Raw genomic sequence first — 19,745 nt, forward strand, 5'->3', positions numbered from 1 at the left:
ACATTACCATAGGGATTATTTAAAAGTATTCAAAGTAAGATGCAGTTGCAAGTTACAAAAGCATATACAGGCAGTCTTTCCTAAATATGTGTATGCCTGTAAAGTACCTGTATGTGTTAAATGTGAAGACTGATCATCAAGGTCAACTCTTTAAATATATATATATATATATATATATATATATATATATATATATATATATATATATATATATATATATATATATATATATATATATATATATATATATATATATATATATATATATATATATAGAAGCCTCTCCAATTTGCCTCAGACGGGAAAAAATCCTTCCTGACTCCAATATGGACTAGTCCCTGGATTAACTTTAGAAAGCTCTAAATTCTATGAGCTTTCTTTCATAACCATTGATGGCACTGACTGGCATTGCTTGCTACAGCCAAATTTATTATCCTTTTGCCAAGTACAGTACCATTAAGAGTATAGGTGGCTTGGATATTTTTACATCCCAGGTGCATGACTTTACATTTATCACCATTGAATCTCATTTGCCACTTATCTGCCCAGATTGCCAGTTTTTCAAGATCCTGTTGCAAGGATACCACATCCTGTATGGAATTAATTGGACTGCATAGTTTTGTGTTATCTGCAAACTCTGACACATTACTTACAATACCCTCCCCTAAGTCTTTTATGTACAAGCTAAATAAAAGTGGACCAAAAACCGAGCCCAGAGAGACTCCACTAAGAATCTTTCCCAAAGTAGAGAATGTACAATTAACATTTGACACTGTATCTAATTCTTTGGCTCCCCCCTGCTAGCATCTTCTTTACCTCATTATAAAAAGCAATCAAATTTGTCTGACATAACCCATCCTTATACGTCCATGCTGATTGCTGCTCATAATACCATTTAGTAGGACAAAATTTTGAATGTAATCCCTTAAAAAGTCTTCAAATATTTTGCACACCACTGATGTCAAATTTACTGGCCTCTAATTGCCAGGCTGACATTGTAATACCTTTTTAAATATTGGAATGACATCAACTTTCCTCAATTCCATAGGTACCATAACAGATAAATCTGAGAAAATCAGAAATAGAGGCCAGTCTGAAACTGACTTACGCTCTCTTAGAACCTGGGGGTGTAGGCCATCTGACCCTGGCGCCTTGTCCACATCCTGAGTCAGCCACTGACTAGATTGAGCTGAGCCAACAGTGCAGCTATGAAGTGAGCCTGGGAACTCTGACTACTCTATTGTATACACCAAAGAAAATAACTGATTTAGGACATTTGCCTTTTCTGTATATGTTACAAACATACTGGTACCATTATTCATAGGAGCAACACTCTCAACCTGCTTTTCTTTCTACTATTAATATATTTAAAAAACATTTTTGGGGTTAGTCTTAGCATCTGCCGCAATGCACTCCTCTTTTTATTTCTATCTTTGCCTTCTGGAGCACTTAGTCAACACTCACAAAAGAATATGGCTTTGAAGATTTGGGAACAGACTGTGTGTAATGTTACACATTAAATTATAAATCTAAAATTATTCAAATAAATATCTAAAATATCTTATTTTTAACTGATATAAATAACAGTTAGGGGCACAATTACTAAGGGTTGAATATCGAGGGTTAATTAACCCTCAATATTCGACTTTTGAAATAAAATCCTTCGACTTCGAATATCGAAGTCTAGGGATTTACCCCATTTACTTCGATCGAACGATTCGAAGGATCGTCCGAAGATTTTCCTTCAATCAGAAATTACTTAGAAAGCTTATGGGGAAGGTCCCCATAGGCTAACATTGGTGCTCGGTAGGTTGGTGCTCATGAAAGGCAGTCACATCATAAGAGCATCACTTTTTCTGCACAATATGGAAACTTAATTTCAGCTAGCTGTAGCTAAGGAATCAGGCTAAAACATGCTGGGTACAATCACTTGTCCAGTGCACTATTAAACCTTGATTGTAACTTTGGAATATCAGAATGATAGTTAAGGATCGGGTCACAAACCAGAGCATAAATCACAATCCCTCTATAAAATATATTTTCTTGCGCTAGCTTCAAATGTCTGTAGAGAGCACTGCAAGACTATGCAGAAATGTTTCTGTATCATTATCACACTTTCAAAGGTATAATTTGTTAAATTGATATTTTTAAAGCTTTAAAAACTGTGTTTTAGATCCATTATGCTTTATCTGTTACAATTGTTCCCACTTTTATTTCCTAAAATATACCTGCTTCTGTTGGAGCTGAAAAACATTACAACATATATGTTTTAGTTCTGCTTCTCAGCCTTTAAAAATAACAAAAGGTTCACACTCACAGTATGCTGCAGAATTTATTAGAAAACCTTGTCATATCTACAGAAGTCAGAAGTATGAAAATAACATTGTACAAATCTTTCTAGCATCTTTTGTTTTACTAAATGGCCAAAATAAAGCCAAAATAAAGTCAATTATTTCTACTTGCAATGCATTAATAATCTATTATTAAAAAATAAATAATCTGAATAATCATTTTTATACTGTTTATTTTTTTGCAATATAATTTTACACAACTTTTCTTTTGGAATGTGACATGCACACATACTTTAGGAATAGGTATACATGAAGAAATACATAGGGGGTTATTTACTCAATTCTGAATTCAAAAATCACTATTTTTTATAAAATGTAATAAATCAAAAAATTTTTGGAATTTATTAAACCCAGAGAATGGAAAAATCAGAATCTGGTTGCATATAAGTCAATGGGAGAAGTACCAATGATTTTCTGAATTTTTGGGTGAAAATTTCTTTCCAGCAAAGCAAATTTTTGGGAAAATGTAATAATAAATAAGCATAAAAAACCAGAGTGGATTTTATAAGAGTTTGTAGCAGAAAATATTGAAATAAAATCAGACTTTGATAATTAACCAACCATAGTATTGGAACTGGAAACACTATGTAAAAAAGGTATAACATAGCTATAAACAGTATGCAGTTTTATTGGAAAGTCATATTAGGTTAACAAGCTACAGCCCAAAAGAAATAGCAAAAGAATTTAATCAGTTCCTCTGCGACCCACTTTTATCCATTATGAAGGCCATCATTATTACCTCTTCTGTCAGTCAGTATTTGTATAATTTGGTAGCATAGATATTAAATACTTTATCCAAAAACGTAATATCCAGAAAGCTCCAAATTATGGGAAAGCCATTTCAAATTTTAAAAAATTATTGCTTTTTTCTTTGTAACAGTACCTTGTACTTGACTAACCTAACTAAGCTGAATGAATCCATATTTGTGGATTTATTTACTGTTTAAACATAACATAATGTTTTTAGTAGACTTAAGATATAGTGATCCAAATTACGTCAAAATTAGGGATTTTTTGGCGAAGCGAAATGGGTCAAATGCACCCATCCCTAGTAAAATCCCGTATTCGGAAAATTAGAGGTCCAATTGATTCTGGATAATAGCTACTATACTACTACTAATAATTTTATAGCCTTGCATAGAATAGGAGTTTTCCAGTCTTCCATTCATCCACAGAGGTGGCACCAATTGTAATACACTTTGAATTCATAGTTACTGTTTAGCTCTGTACTTTCCAAAATGATAGTAAAGTGGACAAATATAAGGAATTACATAGAAAATCCAGTTACTGATGTGATTGTATTCAACTATACCTCCAGCCAGTTATTGCACCCCAACAAAAGACTTTAGTTCCTCAAAAGCAAAAAAGACTACTTGATTCATAAATAGTTCACCATTTAAGGACCCGCTGTCCCTTTTAGACTGGATCACTTGAATCACATGCTTTGTTTTCCCTGCTGTTTATATCTGTGCCTTTAGTCATGAATATTGTGTGAAATGATATGTGGGTGACAGATTAGATAACCAAACCCGTTACTCAGTTTTTGTTTAACACAATCACTGTTACATACATACAAAGGTACTTGGTATGTATTTTAACTTTTAAATGATCATTACTTTTTGAATAGCAACAGCAGTTTAAAATGTCAAAAGAAACTCAGTCATTCTTAGTCTACTAGAAAATCATGTAAACGTTAAATAAACCCAATAGACTGCTTTGCTTCCATTATATCTTATTTGGGATCAGATACAAGGTACTGTTTTATTATTATAGAGAAAAAGGAAATCATTTTTTAAAAATTGTATTGCCTTCCCATAATTTGGAACTTTCTGGATAATGGGGTTCTGGATAACAGGACATTTGAATTGCACATATAACTGCTTTCCTAAGACAGGACTTTAAACACATTTTTCACTATTGTAAAAGGGACTTGACATTTAGTTTTACTATAAGAAAATAATTAAAGTGAAATGGTTTCCTTTTAATGGCTATTATTCTAATGGATCAGTTTCTTCTTCGTGATAAATAGAGAGAGTCAAGATCCAAAAAAGGCGTCCAAGGTCAATTTAACTTCCATGATAGATTGGTTCTATTAAAGCTAGGCTAATCACTCTGAATTTAGAGTTACTTTTTAAATAGATGTTGCATGTAAAGATATAATGTTCTTCAAACTATTGTTCCATCTGTACTCTAGGCTTGTAATTAAACACCTGCATGTAGCAAACAGTAGGCTGCAAGACACAAACGCTAAATTAAAATCAAATGCAAAATGTTGCGTAGTTACGGTATGTGAAAAACTGTAGCTCTTCTAATGTTATCCTAATGTGATCATGTTTCATTTAAATGATTACTCATTCAATATAGTTCATTACTCATTTCATTTCAATAATTTAATGAGAGTAGTTGTAGGAATCATCGCATTTAAAAATAACTATGGTAGTGACATTTAAATCAGCTCATGTCCTACCATATTCTGTCTTCCATTCAGACCTTAAACAGACCAAAAGTACCATCTAGAAATAGGAGCTACTATCTATATGTATATCTACAATGCATTTTATGGGTTACTGTATTTGCAGTTCACCGTCCATAATCCAGATTATCCATAATCCATTATCCGGAAACCCTCTATCAAGAAAATTCCCGAATTACGGAATAGCCAGCAGCCATAGACTTTATTTTATCCAAATAATCCAAATTATAAAAAAAGATTTCCTTTTGTCTCTGTGATAATAAAACAGTAGCTTGTACTTGATCCAAACTAAGATATACTTAATGCTTATTGGAAGCAAAACCAACCTATTTGGGTTTATTTAATGTTTGCATCATTTTCTAGTAGATTTAAGGTATGAAGATCCAAACTATGAAAATATCCAATATCTGGGAAAACCCCAGGCCCTGAGCATTCTGGATAACAGGTCCCATACCTGTACAGCTCTCACTATCATTCTTTAAATTAGTAAATTCCATTGGGTGGAGGGAATGGTATAATGGTTAAAAATAAAGCCATAGGCATCTGATCAAAGGAAAGAACATATTTTCAATACAAGACCTGTTTTTCTTGCTCATGTTAAACATAGGTGTATATTGCCCATCTAGAGATTTTTTCATTATTAACACAAAGGGGGTTATTTCTGGTCGACGTTTTTGGGAAAAAGCTCCAATTTTTTGGGGGGAAAAAAACCTTGAATTTGTCTAAAAGTCAAAATCGAAAATCTGACATCTCAAACATGTTGAGGTCATGTAGAAGTCAATGGCAGATGTCCCTTTTACAATTTGAAGATATTGTGATTTGTTTGATAATCTGAAAAATGTTGAGTTTTCAGGTGATAATCCAAAAAAATCGAGCGATTCGGGTGTCAAATTTTAAAAATTTGTACAATTTGAGTTTTCGCATGATTTTATCGAGTCTTTTCCTGCACCAAATTTTGTGAGTTATTTTATTAATAAATACATAAAAATCATGGAAGGGAGTTTAGTTGAGCTTGATATTATCATTGGTTTAATAAAAAGATTAAATAAATTCTAGTTTTAGTAAATAACCCCCTAAATATTGCAATCCTGACCTTCATATATATAAATATCTACCTATTTATCATGCTGAGTAAAACATTGGAGAAAAACATCACCGCACTGGTGATGTTGCCCATAGGAACCAATCAGCAATTTGATTTCAACACCTACAAGTTAGAAAACAAAAGCAAAAATTTGATCGGTTGCTATGGGAAACATCACCGGTGATGTTTGTCTCAAATGTTTTACATGGCATAATAAATAGGCCCTTAGTGTACAACACTGTGGTATAGCCTTTGTCCAGTTTCACTATCTCTCCTTCTCTACTACCAGAAAACCAAAAGGATGCTCTTTTATGGTTGTTGACATTTAGGGGCCTATTTATTAAACTATAATAATATAATTTGTGTTGATGCCAAAGAAATATGTAAATGTATAGGTACTACTACAAAATAATTAATAGTTCAAAATCAGATATTAAAGTTAATCATGGAGAATATACTCATAATTCACCCCAGTCCTAGGGTGTAGGTCCAAGACAACATTTCAAAAAAGGAAAATGTGAGTATCCACAATTGATTGGTTCATTATTTCTGGGGATACTCACATTTTCCTTTCTGGAAATGTTGCCTATTTATTAAACGTCAATTTTTTCTGGTCGAGTTTTTAAATGTCAGAGATGAATTAAACCACAAAGATGCTAAAAATAACAATCTGCGAATACTCCAGCTAAAACCTGTCAAGGTCATGTAGAAGTCAATGGCAGATGTCCCTTTTACAGTGTTTCTTGACATTGTGATCTGTTCTGGTTTTTTGTACGATCATCCGAAAAAGTCAAGGTTTTTGGGGTAAATTCAGAAAAGTCGTATTTTTCGAGCATCACATTAGAAAAACTCGTACCATTCAAATTGTTGCCTGATTTTGTGACTTTTCCCACACGTAGGGGCACATTTACTTAGGGTCTAATATCGAGGGTTAATTAACCTTGATATTCGACCATCAAAGTAAAATATCGAAGTCGAAGGATTTACCACATTTCCTTCATTCGTACGATCGAAGGAAAATCGATTCGAAGGATTTTAATCCATCGATCGAACGATTTTCCTTCGATCAAAAAAAGCTAGGAAAGCCTATGGGGACCTTCCCCATAGGCTAACATTGATGCTCGGTAGGTTTTAGGTGGCGAAGTAGAATGTCGAAGTATTTTTTAAAGAGACAGTACTTCGACTATCGAATGGTAGAATGGTCGAATAGTCGAACGATTTTTAGTTTGAATCGAAGTCGTAGTCGAAGGTCGAAGAAGCCAATTTGATGGTCGAAGAAGCCAAAAAAATACTTTTAAATGTGCCCCTCACTGTTTTGACCTGACTTTTTGATAAATAAGGTAATTCATGGATGGGAGTTCGGTTTTTTTATAAAAAAATGGGAATTTTTTTTAGTTTTAGTAAATACCCTCTATAGACTTTATAACACCAGAATCTATCCTGTGACAAATGAATGTCTAATGTATTACTTGTATACAATGCATGTTACTAACTGTGTATCAGTTCTTTGTTTCTGAATATCCTATGTTTTACTTAAACACAAAATATTTAGGTCAGAACTCATACTGTTACAGTACAGTATAGGTTATAATCCATCAATGACCACCATCCTGCGCAATAAAAATATAGAGTGCTAATACTGAAAGGAATTTGTTGCAACAGAACCAAAACAACATTCTCCAGCATTAGTTATTGTCAACATCTTTGTGAAAGTGGTACTGTATGTATAATATCTAGAGAAACCTTAGGGTCTGTTGATTTAAGCCAAAACTTAGATAACAAATATATGTGAAGGCTTTAGAAAAATATATAAAATATATATATATATAAAATCTGTGTCAAAGTGACCAGTTAGTATGAGCATTGATTTAAATTTCACATACTTTCTGCATTTTCCAAATCATTAATAAAAGTGTCTTGTTACAACAGTAGTAATTGAGAAAATTACTAGTAAAGATAAAGCAATTACTGTATCTTAAATCAGCACCATAATGTAAACCAATAAAGTAAATTCATATACCGGTAACATATATGTGTGTGAGTGTGTTGTCTAAGGCATGGTTGATCATGTAAATGATTGTATTTTTTGATGTTGTTAAATACTGTCTACATTAGAGGTCTTATTCAGTTTTTACACAGTGGTACCTAGACATAGAAATCAGTGGTCCCACGCAGATCCCCATAGCCATGTAGATGTAGGACCTCAAATGTAGGGAATATTTTAGATGTATAAAGCTTTTTTGTTGCTGTTTATTAGGGGGTTATTTATCAAAGTCTGAATTTATCTTAATATTTTCCATTACAAATTCCGATCAAATCCACTTGGATTTTTATGCTTATTTATTATTACATTTTACCGAAAATTTGCTTTGCATGAAAAAATCTGATTTTCACAATTTTTTCGGATTTTCCACCAGAAAACTTCGAAATCTTCAGTGCACATCAAAAAATCATTGGGACTTCTCCCATTGACTTTGATGCAACCTCAACAGGTCTGAGAAGCCAGATTTTCAGATTCTGACTTTTTCATCCTCAGCGTTTAATAAATTCTGAAAAATTTGTTATTTTTTCAAAGTTCGATTTTATAAAAAAAATCACGAATTTTTTGTGATTTTTGCATTCAGAGTTTAGTAAATAACGCCCTTAGTAACTTAATCTTATCTTTTACTCAGTAGTTGCTGTTGAGTAAAATACATATTTAAAATTAAGTTTAAAATTAAGTTATTATGACAATCTTTGTTGCTCTCTAACTTTGTTCTGATTAATCTCTAATCTTTCTTAAACCCGGTTACCACAAAACTAATTTACCATTAGCATAACATTATTTGTATGCAAATAAAGGATAAAAATCAACCAATGTAAAGCTTTAACTATGTGAAGCTTCAACTATGCCAGCTCATGAAAGATAAATGACAGTTTCCCTGCAAGGGTAGAACTATATAATTGTAGTTGTGATAAAGTATGGCAGTCATATAAAATATCTTATACATAATTGCATATATACTATAATTACTTTATAATCTTGCTTTTTTCACATAATTAAGTCACTTACCTATATAAAGCTGGCTGTTGAGCTGTAAACGGATATGCCCATCAGAAGGAGTGATAATTGTTTTTTGCGGCAGCTGATCCACTTGAAGGGATGCTTCTTTTATATTCCTTTCTGCCTTTATGAAGTGCCACTGATTGTCATTTAGATTATAGGGTGACTGTACTGTAACCCCAAAGGGACCATTTCCCACGTCAAATGAAAATACCACTTCTGTTGGAGCTGTTAATAGGATGATATTGCTAAAGTTATACCATTTACTGTTCATTCAGATGTACAGATTATTTACATGGAAACGTTTTAGCCCTAGACTAGCACTTTGATGAGTACATCATGCATTTGCCATGTTCCAGACACTCAAGTAGACCTTTCCAAAGTGTGAAAATCAGGTAGGCAGAAGATCACAAACCTTCGCAATCAACATGAGCATCTTAAATTCTAAAACTCAATAGGCATTTACTGTATATGAAGGAAACACTGTTAATCTAGCAAACAGTGATATCTTTATTGTTGTTAAATAGTGCAGTAGGGAAACTACTTCAACAACTACTCATATTAAGCAAGTTCCAACTTCAAGTTCCAAGAGCAAACACCCCTATACTGAATATTTTTGTTTTACTCTTGATTTTATTATTGTTACCATTGCTGAAAAGTTATTGAAAAAAGGGAGTACTATATTTCCGATGCATTTAAAAATTAGTTAACTTTAGCTTGGCCTTAGCGGAAAACAACATTTCTTTAACCAACAATATTATTGGAATGTTACTATGCAATACTATTGTTTTTCACAGCTCTTCTTCCACCCAGAGTGCATCAATTTTTCAATAAGTCTCCCTTTAAAAAGTATCACAGGCTAAAAACAGTAGTTCTGCTTAGTTACACAGGCTAGACTTCATTCCTCCAAAATGTCCTGCCCCAAATTAAGTTGAAATGAAAAGTGTGTGCTTACTTTACAGAAGCTGCAAGCAAAATGTGCCTGAAGTACTCTATATTGGCCATGTTCTTATTTGAGATTGTAAACTTAATTATTGTAAAATAATGGTAATAATAATGAACATAAATGAGTAATGAGCAACAAAGTAAAAAAAACTTACATTTCAATTCTATTCGAATAAAATCTTTAATCCCAAGATTTTCTAGAAATAATCCAGATGGTGATGATGTTTTGAAGAAAAAGGATACATCTGCACTGATTTCACCATGGAGAGTAGGAAAGTGTAGGTATGATGTGACTGTATTGAAGGAAGCCGAATTCCAAAAACTTCCTAGCAAAAGAAAATGGATTGACTGAAGAAAGTACCATATTTCTTTTATTGGTTAATTCAAGCTTTTTATGTGTAATTTCCTCTAAATGTGCAAAAAACCTACTACCTTTAATAATTAATCTTTTATCTTTTTTGTGTTTTAGAAATCAACACTGCATCTGTACCAGCATGCTATACCTTAATAAAATAGTTTAACAGCTTGCTATGCATCTTCCTAGCTTCCAGTAAAACCAAAGAGATATTACCCCAATTCAATTAGCATCAATAGCAAATGATAACATGAGTGGTAGTTTCTTACATGGTACCTGTCACACTTTGCCTATTTCTATGAGATGTCCTACTAGACATTACGCTATTATGTTTTTGTGCATATAAATAGAACCAGATATCTAGGACAATGAGGGTTATGTGCTTAGAAATACAGGTATGGGAGCTATTATCCTGAATGCAGTACAGAGGGGGCAGATTTATCAATTTGTGAAACTAGAACTCACCAAAGAAATCTCGCTCCCTTACTATTCATTCATATGGGAGTTTTAGAAGTGTGTTTATCAAATGGTGAACTCTAACTTTCACCCATTTATAAATACAGTTCTAAATACCCCATAGGAATGAATTAAAAGTGAGTGGTTTTCCGTTAAAATAGTCAAATAGTATAATAATTGACAATATGCATATAATATGTCCTATGAGCAAAAGTTGATATTTGAGTATAACTATGAAAGTAAATGTTTCATAATGCACAAGATAATGCTTTAAGCACTAATACATGATATTCATTAACAATGAGCAACACCACATGTCAGCATGCCTTAGGTGATCATAAGAAAGCCTGGTGGGTATAACTGCTTTCATCTGACCTGACATCATGTCAAATATTTCTGATGCATTATAAATTATAATATAATATTGTTAGCATACAAAAGAATAATAAAGCCTGTTGCACTGTGCAAAATAATATACTGTATCTATAACTAAATAAATCACATTTCAATGATTGTATGTGTTTATTATTATGATTATTCTAAGCTCCACTGAAAATAAAGAGCAGCAATTCATGTTTATAAATGTGGTCTTGTTTATATTTTTCATGATTTTTTTTAATTTTTGAACTTTGTTTTTCTGCAGCTCTTTCGGTTGGAGCATGTTTTATTACATATGACTCTGGGCAAATTTGTACAGTAACCAATTGCAACCAGTCAGCAATCAGCTAGGCACTTGATGGCAGACTGAAGTATCAAATGGAGAGGGCCTTAATGACAGCTAAGTACAAATATAGAATCTTGATGAATCTACTCTCTGATTATGGATGACACTTGCAAGTAAATTGCATTCTAAATTTCACGTTGGAGAGAGGGCAGCATGGATAGGGTAATTTTTTAAAAAAAAATCTATACATTAAACTCAAATGTCAGTTGTAGGTTGATCATTGAGTGTGCAAGATGCAGAGCATAATTGTATATGAATATGCATGGAACCCCTATAACAGTTTTATTAAGTGAGGGTTTTGGGGTTTAATAAAGGCACATTAAATCGCAGATTTATTAAAATGTGAGATTAGAGCTAACCACAGAAAAACTCACTTTCTATACATTTTTAGAAGCATATTTACCGTATATACTCGAGTATAAGCCGTCCCGAGTATGAGCCGAGGTACCTAAGTTTACCTCCAAAAACTGGGAAAGCTTATTGACTCGAGTATAAGCCTAGGGTGAGAAATGCAGCAGCTTCTGGTAAGTTTCAATCAAAAAATTGAGGGTTTCTGCTCCCATTGGAGGTGCCGGCAACCATTCTTGGACACTGGCGAATATTCTTGGAGACTATTCTTGGACGCCAGCGACTATTCTTGGACGCCGGCGACTATTCTTGGACGCCGGCGACTATTCTTAGACGCCGGCGACCGTTTTTGCGCTTGACCCGAGTATATGCCGAAGTAGAGTTTTTCAGCATATTTTGGGGGCTGAAAAACTCGGCTTATACTCGAGAATATATGGTATCAAACGATAAATGTTCAAGTTCACCATTTCATAAATATACTTCTAAAAAAGGAATAGAAAGTGGGTATGTTTTTTTGCAGTGAGTTCCAATCTCACATTTAAATAACTCTGACCCATAGATGCACATTTATTAAAGGACGAATTTCAAATTCATGTGAGTATTTTTAAAACTCTATTCAAATTGAATATACTTAAATTTGACTGGGGGGTTATTTCTAAAAAAAAAAAATATCTAAAACTCAGATGAATTTTACAAACTTGAAAACTCAAACCGAATTCGAATTTGACTAAACTTGATTCCAGTTTTTGCTCCAAAAAAAATGTAAATGTCAGGAAGGCTACTCACATGTCCAAATTGGTCCCTGGCCCTCTCCCATTGACTTATAAAAGAATTTGGCAGGTTTTAGGTGGTGAATAGTTGAATTTGAGTTCTTAAATGGCAAGAGTGTGATAAATCTTGAAATTTAATTTTAATTAAGACTCGAATCGAGTTTGGATAATTCGAATTTGAGAGTTTTGACCATAAAGAAAAATTGAAAATTTGAATTTGAATTTTCAGTTTGACCCTTAAAAAAATCTGCCTCTTAAAGTCACTGGAAACATGTTAACATGTGAGCAATGAATCAGTAATTTGCAAAAATTTTATGAATTAACTTACTATCTCCCCAACAAAGCAGAGGTCCAAGTTTATAAGCTGCTTCTGACTGAGGGCGATCAGTGTCTGTAATCACAATTTTTGTAACTGGGAGATGATCTTTATAAGAAAGGAAGCCTGTATCATTTGACCTGATAAAGAAATTGAATGCAAGTTATTAACAGCAAATATACTGGGGTAACCAGTGATGTGCAATATGTCATATGAGTGTCAGGACTGGAGAATGATGGCTAGATGGACAATCACATGGACAACTTCATTTCTATGGAGAATTATTATTAGTTTTCCTGAAAATATCTGTACATGGCTAAATATCTACATAACCAACATAACGTATTACTGTATCTACATAACCAACACATTTTGGCATTATTATTTATTATATTTTATACTTTTATTCCTTTATTGAATAATTTCACTTTACTCAAAGTAAAAACATGAATGAATACTATCATTACACACTGGATGGAAATACAGTCTAAAACTTACGTATTTACTTTATTGGTGTTGACTTGCCTATAATGATGCTTTCCTGCATCATGCTGGATTTCAGAACCCCCGGCAATAATGGTGCATTTTGTAATTGCCTAAAATGGACTTAGCACTGTATGCTGGGATGGAAGTAGCACTCCTGTTCAATTGCCATTTATTGAGATAACATCAACGTTGGTTCATGGACTAGAACCTTTGTCAAGATGTATTGCCATAATGTAATATAGTGAATAAAGTAACCCCTCTTGCAAATTATAAGGATATTATAAGTTACCGAGGAGTTTCATGACCGTATAAAAACACAAGGCCGAAGGCCAAGTGTTTTTATACAGGTCATGGAACTCCGAGGTAACTTCTAATATCCTCATATTTTACAATTGGGTGTACTTTATTTATTATAATACACAAGTTTCAGTGAGTCATGTGACTGAAATGACATCAGAACTCACCGTTTATAACTGATGACATCAGTACTCACCGTTTATAAGGATATCATTTACAAGATATTCATGGCTTTTGTGTATTATATATATATATAAAATGTGTGTATACAGAAATGCTGCTTTAAGATTGTGCTTGAACATGACCCAAAAGATGTGTGTGTCTGAAACTTTTCTCTTAAAGAGAAATGCATGGAAAAGCAAAGATGTACGAACCAGCCAAACACTTATTGGAGACTGCAAACTATTTTTTGTGAGCTTACACTTAACCAATAACATACATTTCTTTTATATTAACGTTTTCTGCATTTTTAATTGCCTCTATCAAAAGCTGTCTTGAAAATTGTTCTTTTAATGTTTTAATGTTATTCTTGTCTTCTTGAGCTACATTTTAAATGCCATCAGTACAATCATTACCATTCACTTTTGTCGGCATCACAATTACAGTAAAGCTGGGAATCAATGCAATTCTCTTCAATCCCACATGTACATTTATTGACATCTGGTGAAGATCCACTCCAGTACGTCTGTGTTTCATTAGTTCTTCCTACCCACCAACTGTAAGGGATGTGACCTAAAGAAACAAAATTCAGCTTAACTCGCTATTTGTAATATATACATAGGTTATATGTATGTATCATACAAAATCCATGAATAACAGGCTGGGTGTAATAACTCTGGGTATGCTAATAAACTGGGTGTACATTCAGCAAAGTCCTATTCAAAGAACTACACCAACAGCACACATAAATATTAAGATGATGAATCATTAATCAACAAACTTTAATTTCAAGAAATTGTGTGAACAGAACCAATGGTCTGGAAATGTAATATTTTTATTTCCTCCTGCATGTACCTAAATATGGGTGGTGAAGAAAGATTATATTGCTAAAGGGAGGGGCCATGAACCGTTAACTTTTTGTAACCTACATATAATATCCAATATGGATTTAAACATTATATAATATGTATGTGTTATAAAACTTTCTTAATACCAGATCCATCCATTCTTCTTTCATGAGTGTATAACACTAGTGATGGGCGAATGAATTTGCCAGGCGTGGATTCGCGGCGACAGGAAAAAAATTGTTGTGCGGCTGAATTATTCGGATAGCCATTGACTTTAATGCATTCGGACAAAATAGTCGCGTGTATAAAAATAGTTGCCCGTCAAAATTATTTTGACGCTCAGTGACTTCAATTTGCTTCGCAAATTTTTCACCGTTTCAAAAAATTTTCCTTAAATGTTGGAAATTTTCGGTTAAGCCTCTCAGATACTGACCCTCACTTCAATAGATTCCACTTGAAAGAATATTCCTCTTCATCCCTTAGACAATCTGTTCAATCCTTATTAAAATCGTTATCATGGATCCAGTGAAAAACTTCCAAATTCCTACTAGTTAACTATATTCAATCCTCCATATTTCTAAGTTTCTGCATATGTGTCTCCAGCTGTTCCTTGTTGAATCCTCCATTCATGGTCGGACTGGAGCATGGGAGGGCCCACCGGGTTCCACTCTTCCCGGGCCCCACGCGTGCATGTGCGAAGGACGGCGAGTATCACGCCGCACATTTTTTTCTTGGGCCTTGGCAGATTAGGGGGGAAAGGGCCTGGGCCTGTCTCCATTCATAGCACAGCAACAGTGTTTTGCTACCACAAACATCTGCTGCCAACCCCCATATTAAATATTTCTTGTTGCATATTAAGAAACTCTCACTCTCTTGGAGCAATGGCATGGCCCAATATAATTTCCATCCTATCTGTGCCTGTAAGGAATCCATCCAATTTAAAGTTTGTGTTTAAAAACAGATAATAGATGACTAAACACAAGAGGTGATGGGAAAACAAGAATTTAGAATTGTTTTTAAAGATAGAGATAATAGGGGTTAAAGAGTCAGATACATTTTTATTTTTTTCTGTCTTACTGGCTTTTTAAGCAAACAAAAAGGAAAAGTTAGTATATCAGCTGCATTACTTCTTTAATATATGCAGTTAGTTTTTTTGGTTTTACAGTGAAATATGCAGCTTTGCAGGTAATGTGTAGATTTATTTTGCTTTATGAAATATTCTGCAAATAACCTTATATTTCATTATTGTCAAATATTTTACTTTTATTAGTAGAAAGAGAACCAAGCGTCTACATACTCACTGAGGCATGATATTAGAATCATTTATCTTGAGGAGTTCACGTCTACATTTTAGACTTACAGGTGAGAAACAAAGGGACATGCTAAACTGAATGAAATCGATATCATGTAAAAACAAATACTGTACCGTTACATGATAAGTATTTTAAGCTTGCTGAAGTAAAAATAATTTCATTTGTGCTTTGTAAAGAAAAACTACATTTTCTTATTATATAATATAAACTTTGTAATTTTGTTTTTATACATTCAACACAAAATTCTTTTGGTTGATATAAATAAGGCAAGGTCTTATTGTGCTCTGCTTCTTTTTAGAGGCATATATATATATACATATACTTGTAATAATTCCAAATGGGCAGCACTCCGCCTTTGCAGCTTACCTCGGGTGCAAGGTAAATTGAATAGATAATAAGGTAGAAATGACCAGCAACACCAAGTTCTTTGGTGAAAAAATCAAAGTGTATTCATGTAAAGCATACTTTACATGAATACACTTTGATTTTTTCACCAAAGAACTCGGTGTTGCTGGTCATTTCTACCTTATTATATATATACACATATATATATATATATATATATATATATATATATATATATATATATATATATATATATATATATATATATATATATATATATATATATATATTCAGTGAAAATATATATAATTTTTTGGACATTTTTATATGTTGTACAAAGATAGCTGAAATGGAAAATACATTTGACATAACATAATTTACTGATTTTTTTTTATTCTTTTGAAAATAGTGAATACATAACAATATACCAGAATTTAATTTGACCCCTGCTTTTATGTTATACACCACTAGTATTTATGTTGCCCTACTGAGCCATCTTGAGGCAGCATGATGGCTCAGTGGGTAGTACAGTACTTCTGCCTTGCAGTGCTGGGGTCCAAGCCACCAGGATTTCCTTCCGGTAATCTGGTTTCCTTCCACAACCGCAATCCAATAACATACAGGTTAACTGGCTTCTGACTAAACTGACCATAGTGTGTGTGTGTGAGTGCAAGAGGTACCTTAGTTTGTTAAGTGCTGCAGATACATGCATTCATAGTAATAAATTTTTCGCCGTTTCGCGAATTTCGCGCGAAATTCGCTAATTTTTCGGCGAAGCGAAACGGCGCAAATTCGCCCATCACTAGCCACAGCACAGCGGATTACCATCTTTGTTTTCACATTAGGGAATTACAAAGCACAATAATTTATCAATTGTGATCTTAATTAGAGTTAAAAACAATTGCAAACCACCGGATCAATTTAGAGGTCAGAGTGTCATGTTATTTTTTTTAACTTTTGTCAGCTAATATATTACTATACAGCATATAGAGATTCAATTTCATCTAAATCGAGTTCCCTAAGTTTCAAGCATATTTAAAATTGTACAGGATGGCATTATACAATTCCAGTATAAAGGCCCAATATATTCTAGAATGTGTCACGGTAAATTATAAGCAAAGAGACATGTCAGAATACAATACTAATGAGAAACTTGTGGTGTTTCACTTCGCATATTTGCAAAACTATTACATTTTGCTGAAATGCATTGGAGTCAATGGGAAGGTGAAATTATATTTTAATTAAGGAATTTTAACTCAGTAATGGCATATACATTGCGCTACCTTGTTAGAGAAGCTCCTTTCCATCATGCCACAACTGTTCTTCATACACAGTTGCCAATATCTTCCATACACAGAACCTGGACAGAGCCTTGGGGAGGGTACGGAACCCATTTGTTGTTGTTACAGGCAAGGGATGAATAATAATGATGTCTGGGTTTTTTCCAGAGTACAATTTCAAAATTTGTATGGATTCACAAAAATTCTGGCAAAGCCACAAATTCCATTTTGGCCCAAAAAATTCCCTAATCCATATACAATACTGTATATGCAGAGAAGCCACTCAAGTAACCAAGATATGGAAACATGGTCTCCACACAACAAAATGGTTGTACCGACTCAAATATTGTGAGATGGTGGAAACCCAGTGACAAGGAAAAAAGAAGTGACGTGAACCAATCACCTCATTCAAACAAAAAGCACCAAAGTGCAAACACTAAAAACACCAATATAATGATCAAAATACTACTTCGTATTATATCAAACATAATCAAATACAATAATAGATTGCATAATCAGAACGTAATATTTAATATCACCTTGGAAACTGTGAATCTAAAACCTCCCAAAAATAATAAGCCTGCACCTATTAAAATCAACATTGCATTGTGAAAAAAAACAGTTGAACTATTTAGTGTGCGGCATAAAAACGTAGAAAATATTCAGGGTCAAAACCAGTTAAACAACTGTTTTAGTATGTAGCATAAAACATTGTATCCCAGTGCATTAAATCCAAATTACCCAACACAATGTAGCAATGTGAGCCACTAGTCCATGAAAGTAACATAGCCATTCTAGGCAATCAAGCCACCATAGTTTAAAATTGAAAAAGCAGCAAACCACCAATATAAAGCCAGAACAAAAATTCTGATCTACGAGCCAACATGAGCAGCGTACTCCTCTTGCTAAGCAGATTCATTCCAGCGGTGCACTGCATTGAGAGGCTTCTGGCCCACCCACTTCATCATTTTACCTATCAATCAGCTCACACTATTGATTGTCTATATCTTCTAATAAATCACTTCGCCACAGTGCAAACAATCCCCATCAAGGGGATCAAGGTTACTACTAGTTGTCGCTCATGTGGGAACTAAAGAGGGGTAATGAATTTACTTAAAGAGACAACGATTATCATTCAACATTACGGTTGCTATGCTCGAATCACCTTAGCAACCATGCATTGGTTTCCATTGTCTCACAGATAAAAACTACCAATTCATCAACATCAAAAGTGTCCACCATTCAATTAAATATACTAAATACTATAAGGTATGAACCAAATTTTTGCCTTAATTTTATGACCTTTCTCAGGGTCTGATCATCTGAAAGACACAGCTTGAATGTATAGTACTATTCTTTACTGAGAAATAGCTCTGCCTGATGGAATGCAAAACTAAATTCAGTATAACATAGAACATGTCTTTGTGTGGACCACTGTAGGTCCTTCCTTCATTTAGACTGTTGTGTCTACTTGACTTTACTTAAAGGAACATAATAATAGCATCCCTTTATTCTGTGCTAGTATGTTCAAAATTTCACACAAATGTGTACATTCATTCCAATACACCTTGGCAGCACCTCCAATGCATGTGTAAGAAAGAATATATATAACCAGTATTTAAAAATTGATCAGTATTCATAATATAAAGACAGTTCATGGAATACATTTTTTCTTTTACCTAGCTAATTAAACCATTAGGGACCAAATATTTAATATTCATGAGTGAAAATGAAAGAATGCCTGAAAAATCTATGGCTCAGTTCATGTTTTTTAAAAAAAAAAAGTTTTATGCTCTGGATTTCAAAATATAATTATTAGTTTTACTTAAGTTACGTTTGTGTTAAGAGACAAAACTGTCTTTATAATGATCAGAGAATACACAAAAGTAGCGATGACATATGCTATTATTCCTTAATTGGATCCCAATGTCTTTTTTATTGGATATAATGTATATATTCTGAAGTTACAATTTTAGGGGAAGCTATTATTTTCTTGGGCAAGTACTGCATCATGCCCAGCTGATGTCAGCTAGGGTAAAAAGGCATGGCCTTACATCACCTTCTACTCTAAAAGTGGAGATTAAACAATTTTCAGACTTTTTCTGAAACAAAAACCCAAAAGTTCTGAAATGCCATCTATAAACTGAATTAA

At 33.4% G+C, this 19,745-nt stretch overlaps 1 protein-coding gene across 2 annotated transcripts in view; it reads right to left on the bottom strand.

The window, feature by feature from the left end:
• Positions 1-19,745, bottom strand: part of LOC108695542 (contactin-associated protein-like 4) — a 181,362-nt gene that overhangs the window by 24,883 nt on the left and 136,734 nt on the right. For both annotated transcript variants that reach the window (XM_041564659.1, XM_041564662.1), the window contains 4 exons: positions 14,224-14,380; positions 12,878-13,005; positions 10,052-10,222; positions 8,961-9,179 (listed from right to left, as the gene is read on the bottom strand). In XM_041564659.1, the coding sequence (XP_041420593.1) occupies positions 8,961-9,179; positions 10,052-10,222; positions 12,878-13,005; positions 14,224-14,380 (675 nt within the window). The remainder of the gene's footprint in view (positions 1-8,960; positions 9,180-10,051; positions 10,223-12,877; positions 13,006-14,223; positions 14,381-19,745) is intronic.

This window comes from Xenopus laevis, chromosome 1L, assembly GCF_017654675.1.
Source record: "Xenopus laevis strain J_2021 chromosome 1L, Xenopus_laevis_v10.1, whole genome shotgun sequence".
Lineage (NCBI taxonomy): Eukaryota > Metazoa > Chordata > Amphibia > Anura > Pipidae > Xenopus > Xenopus laevis.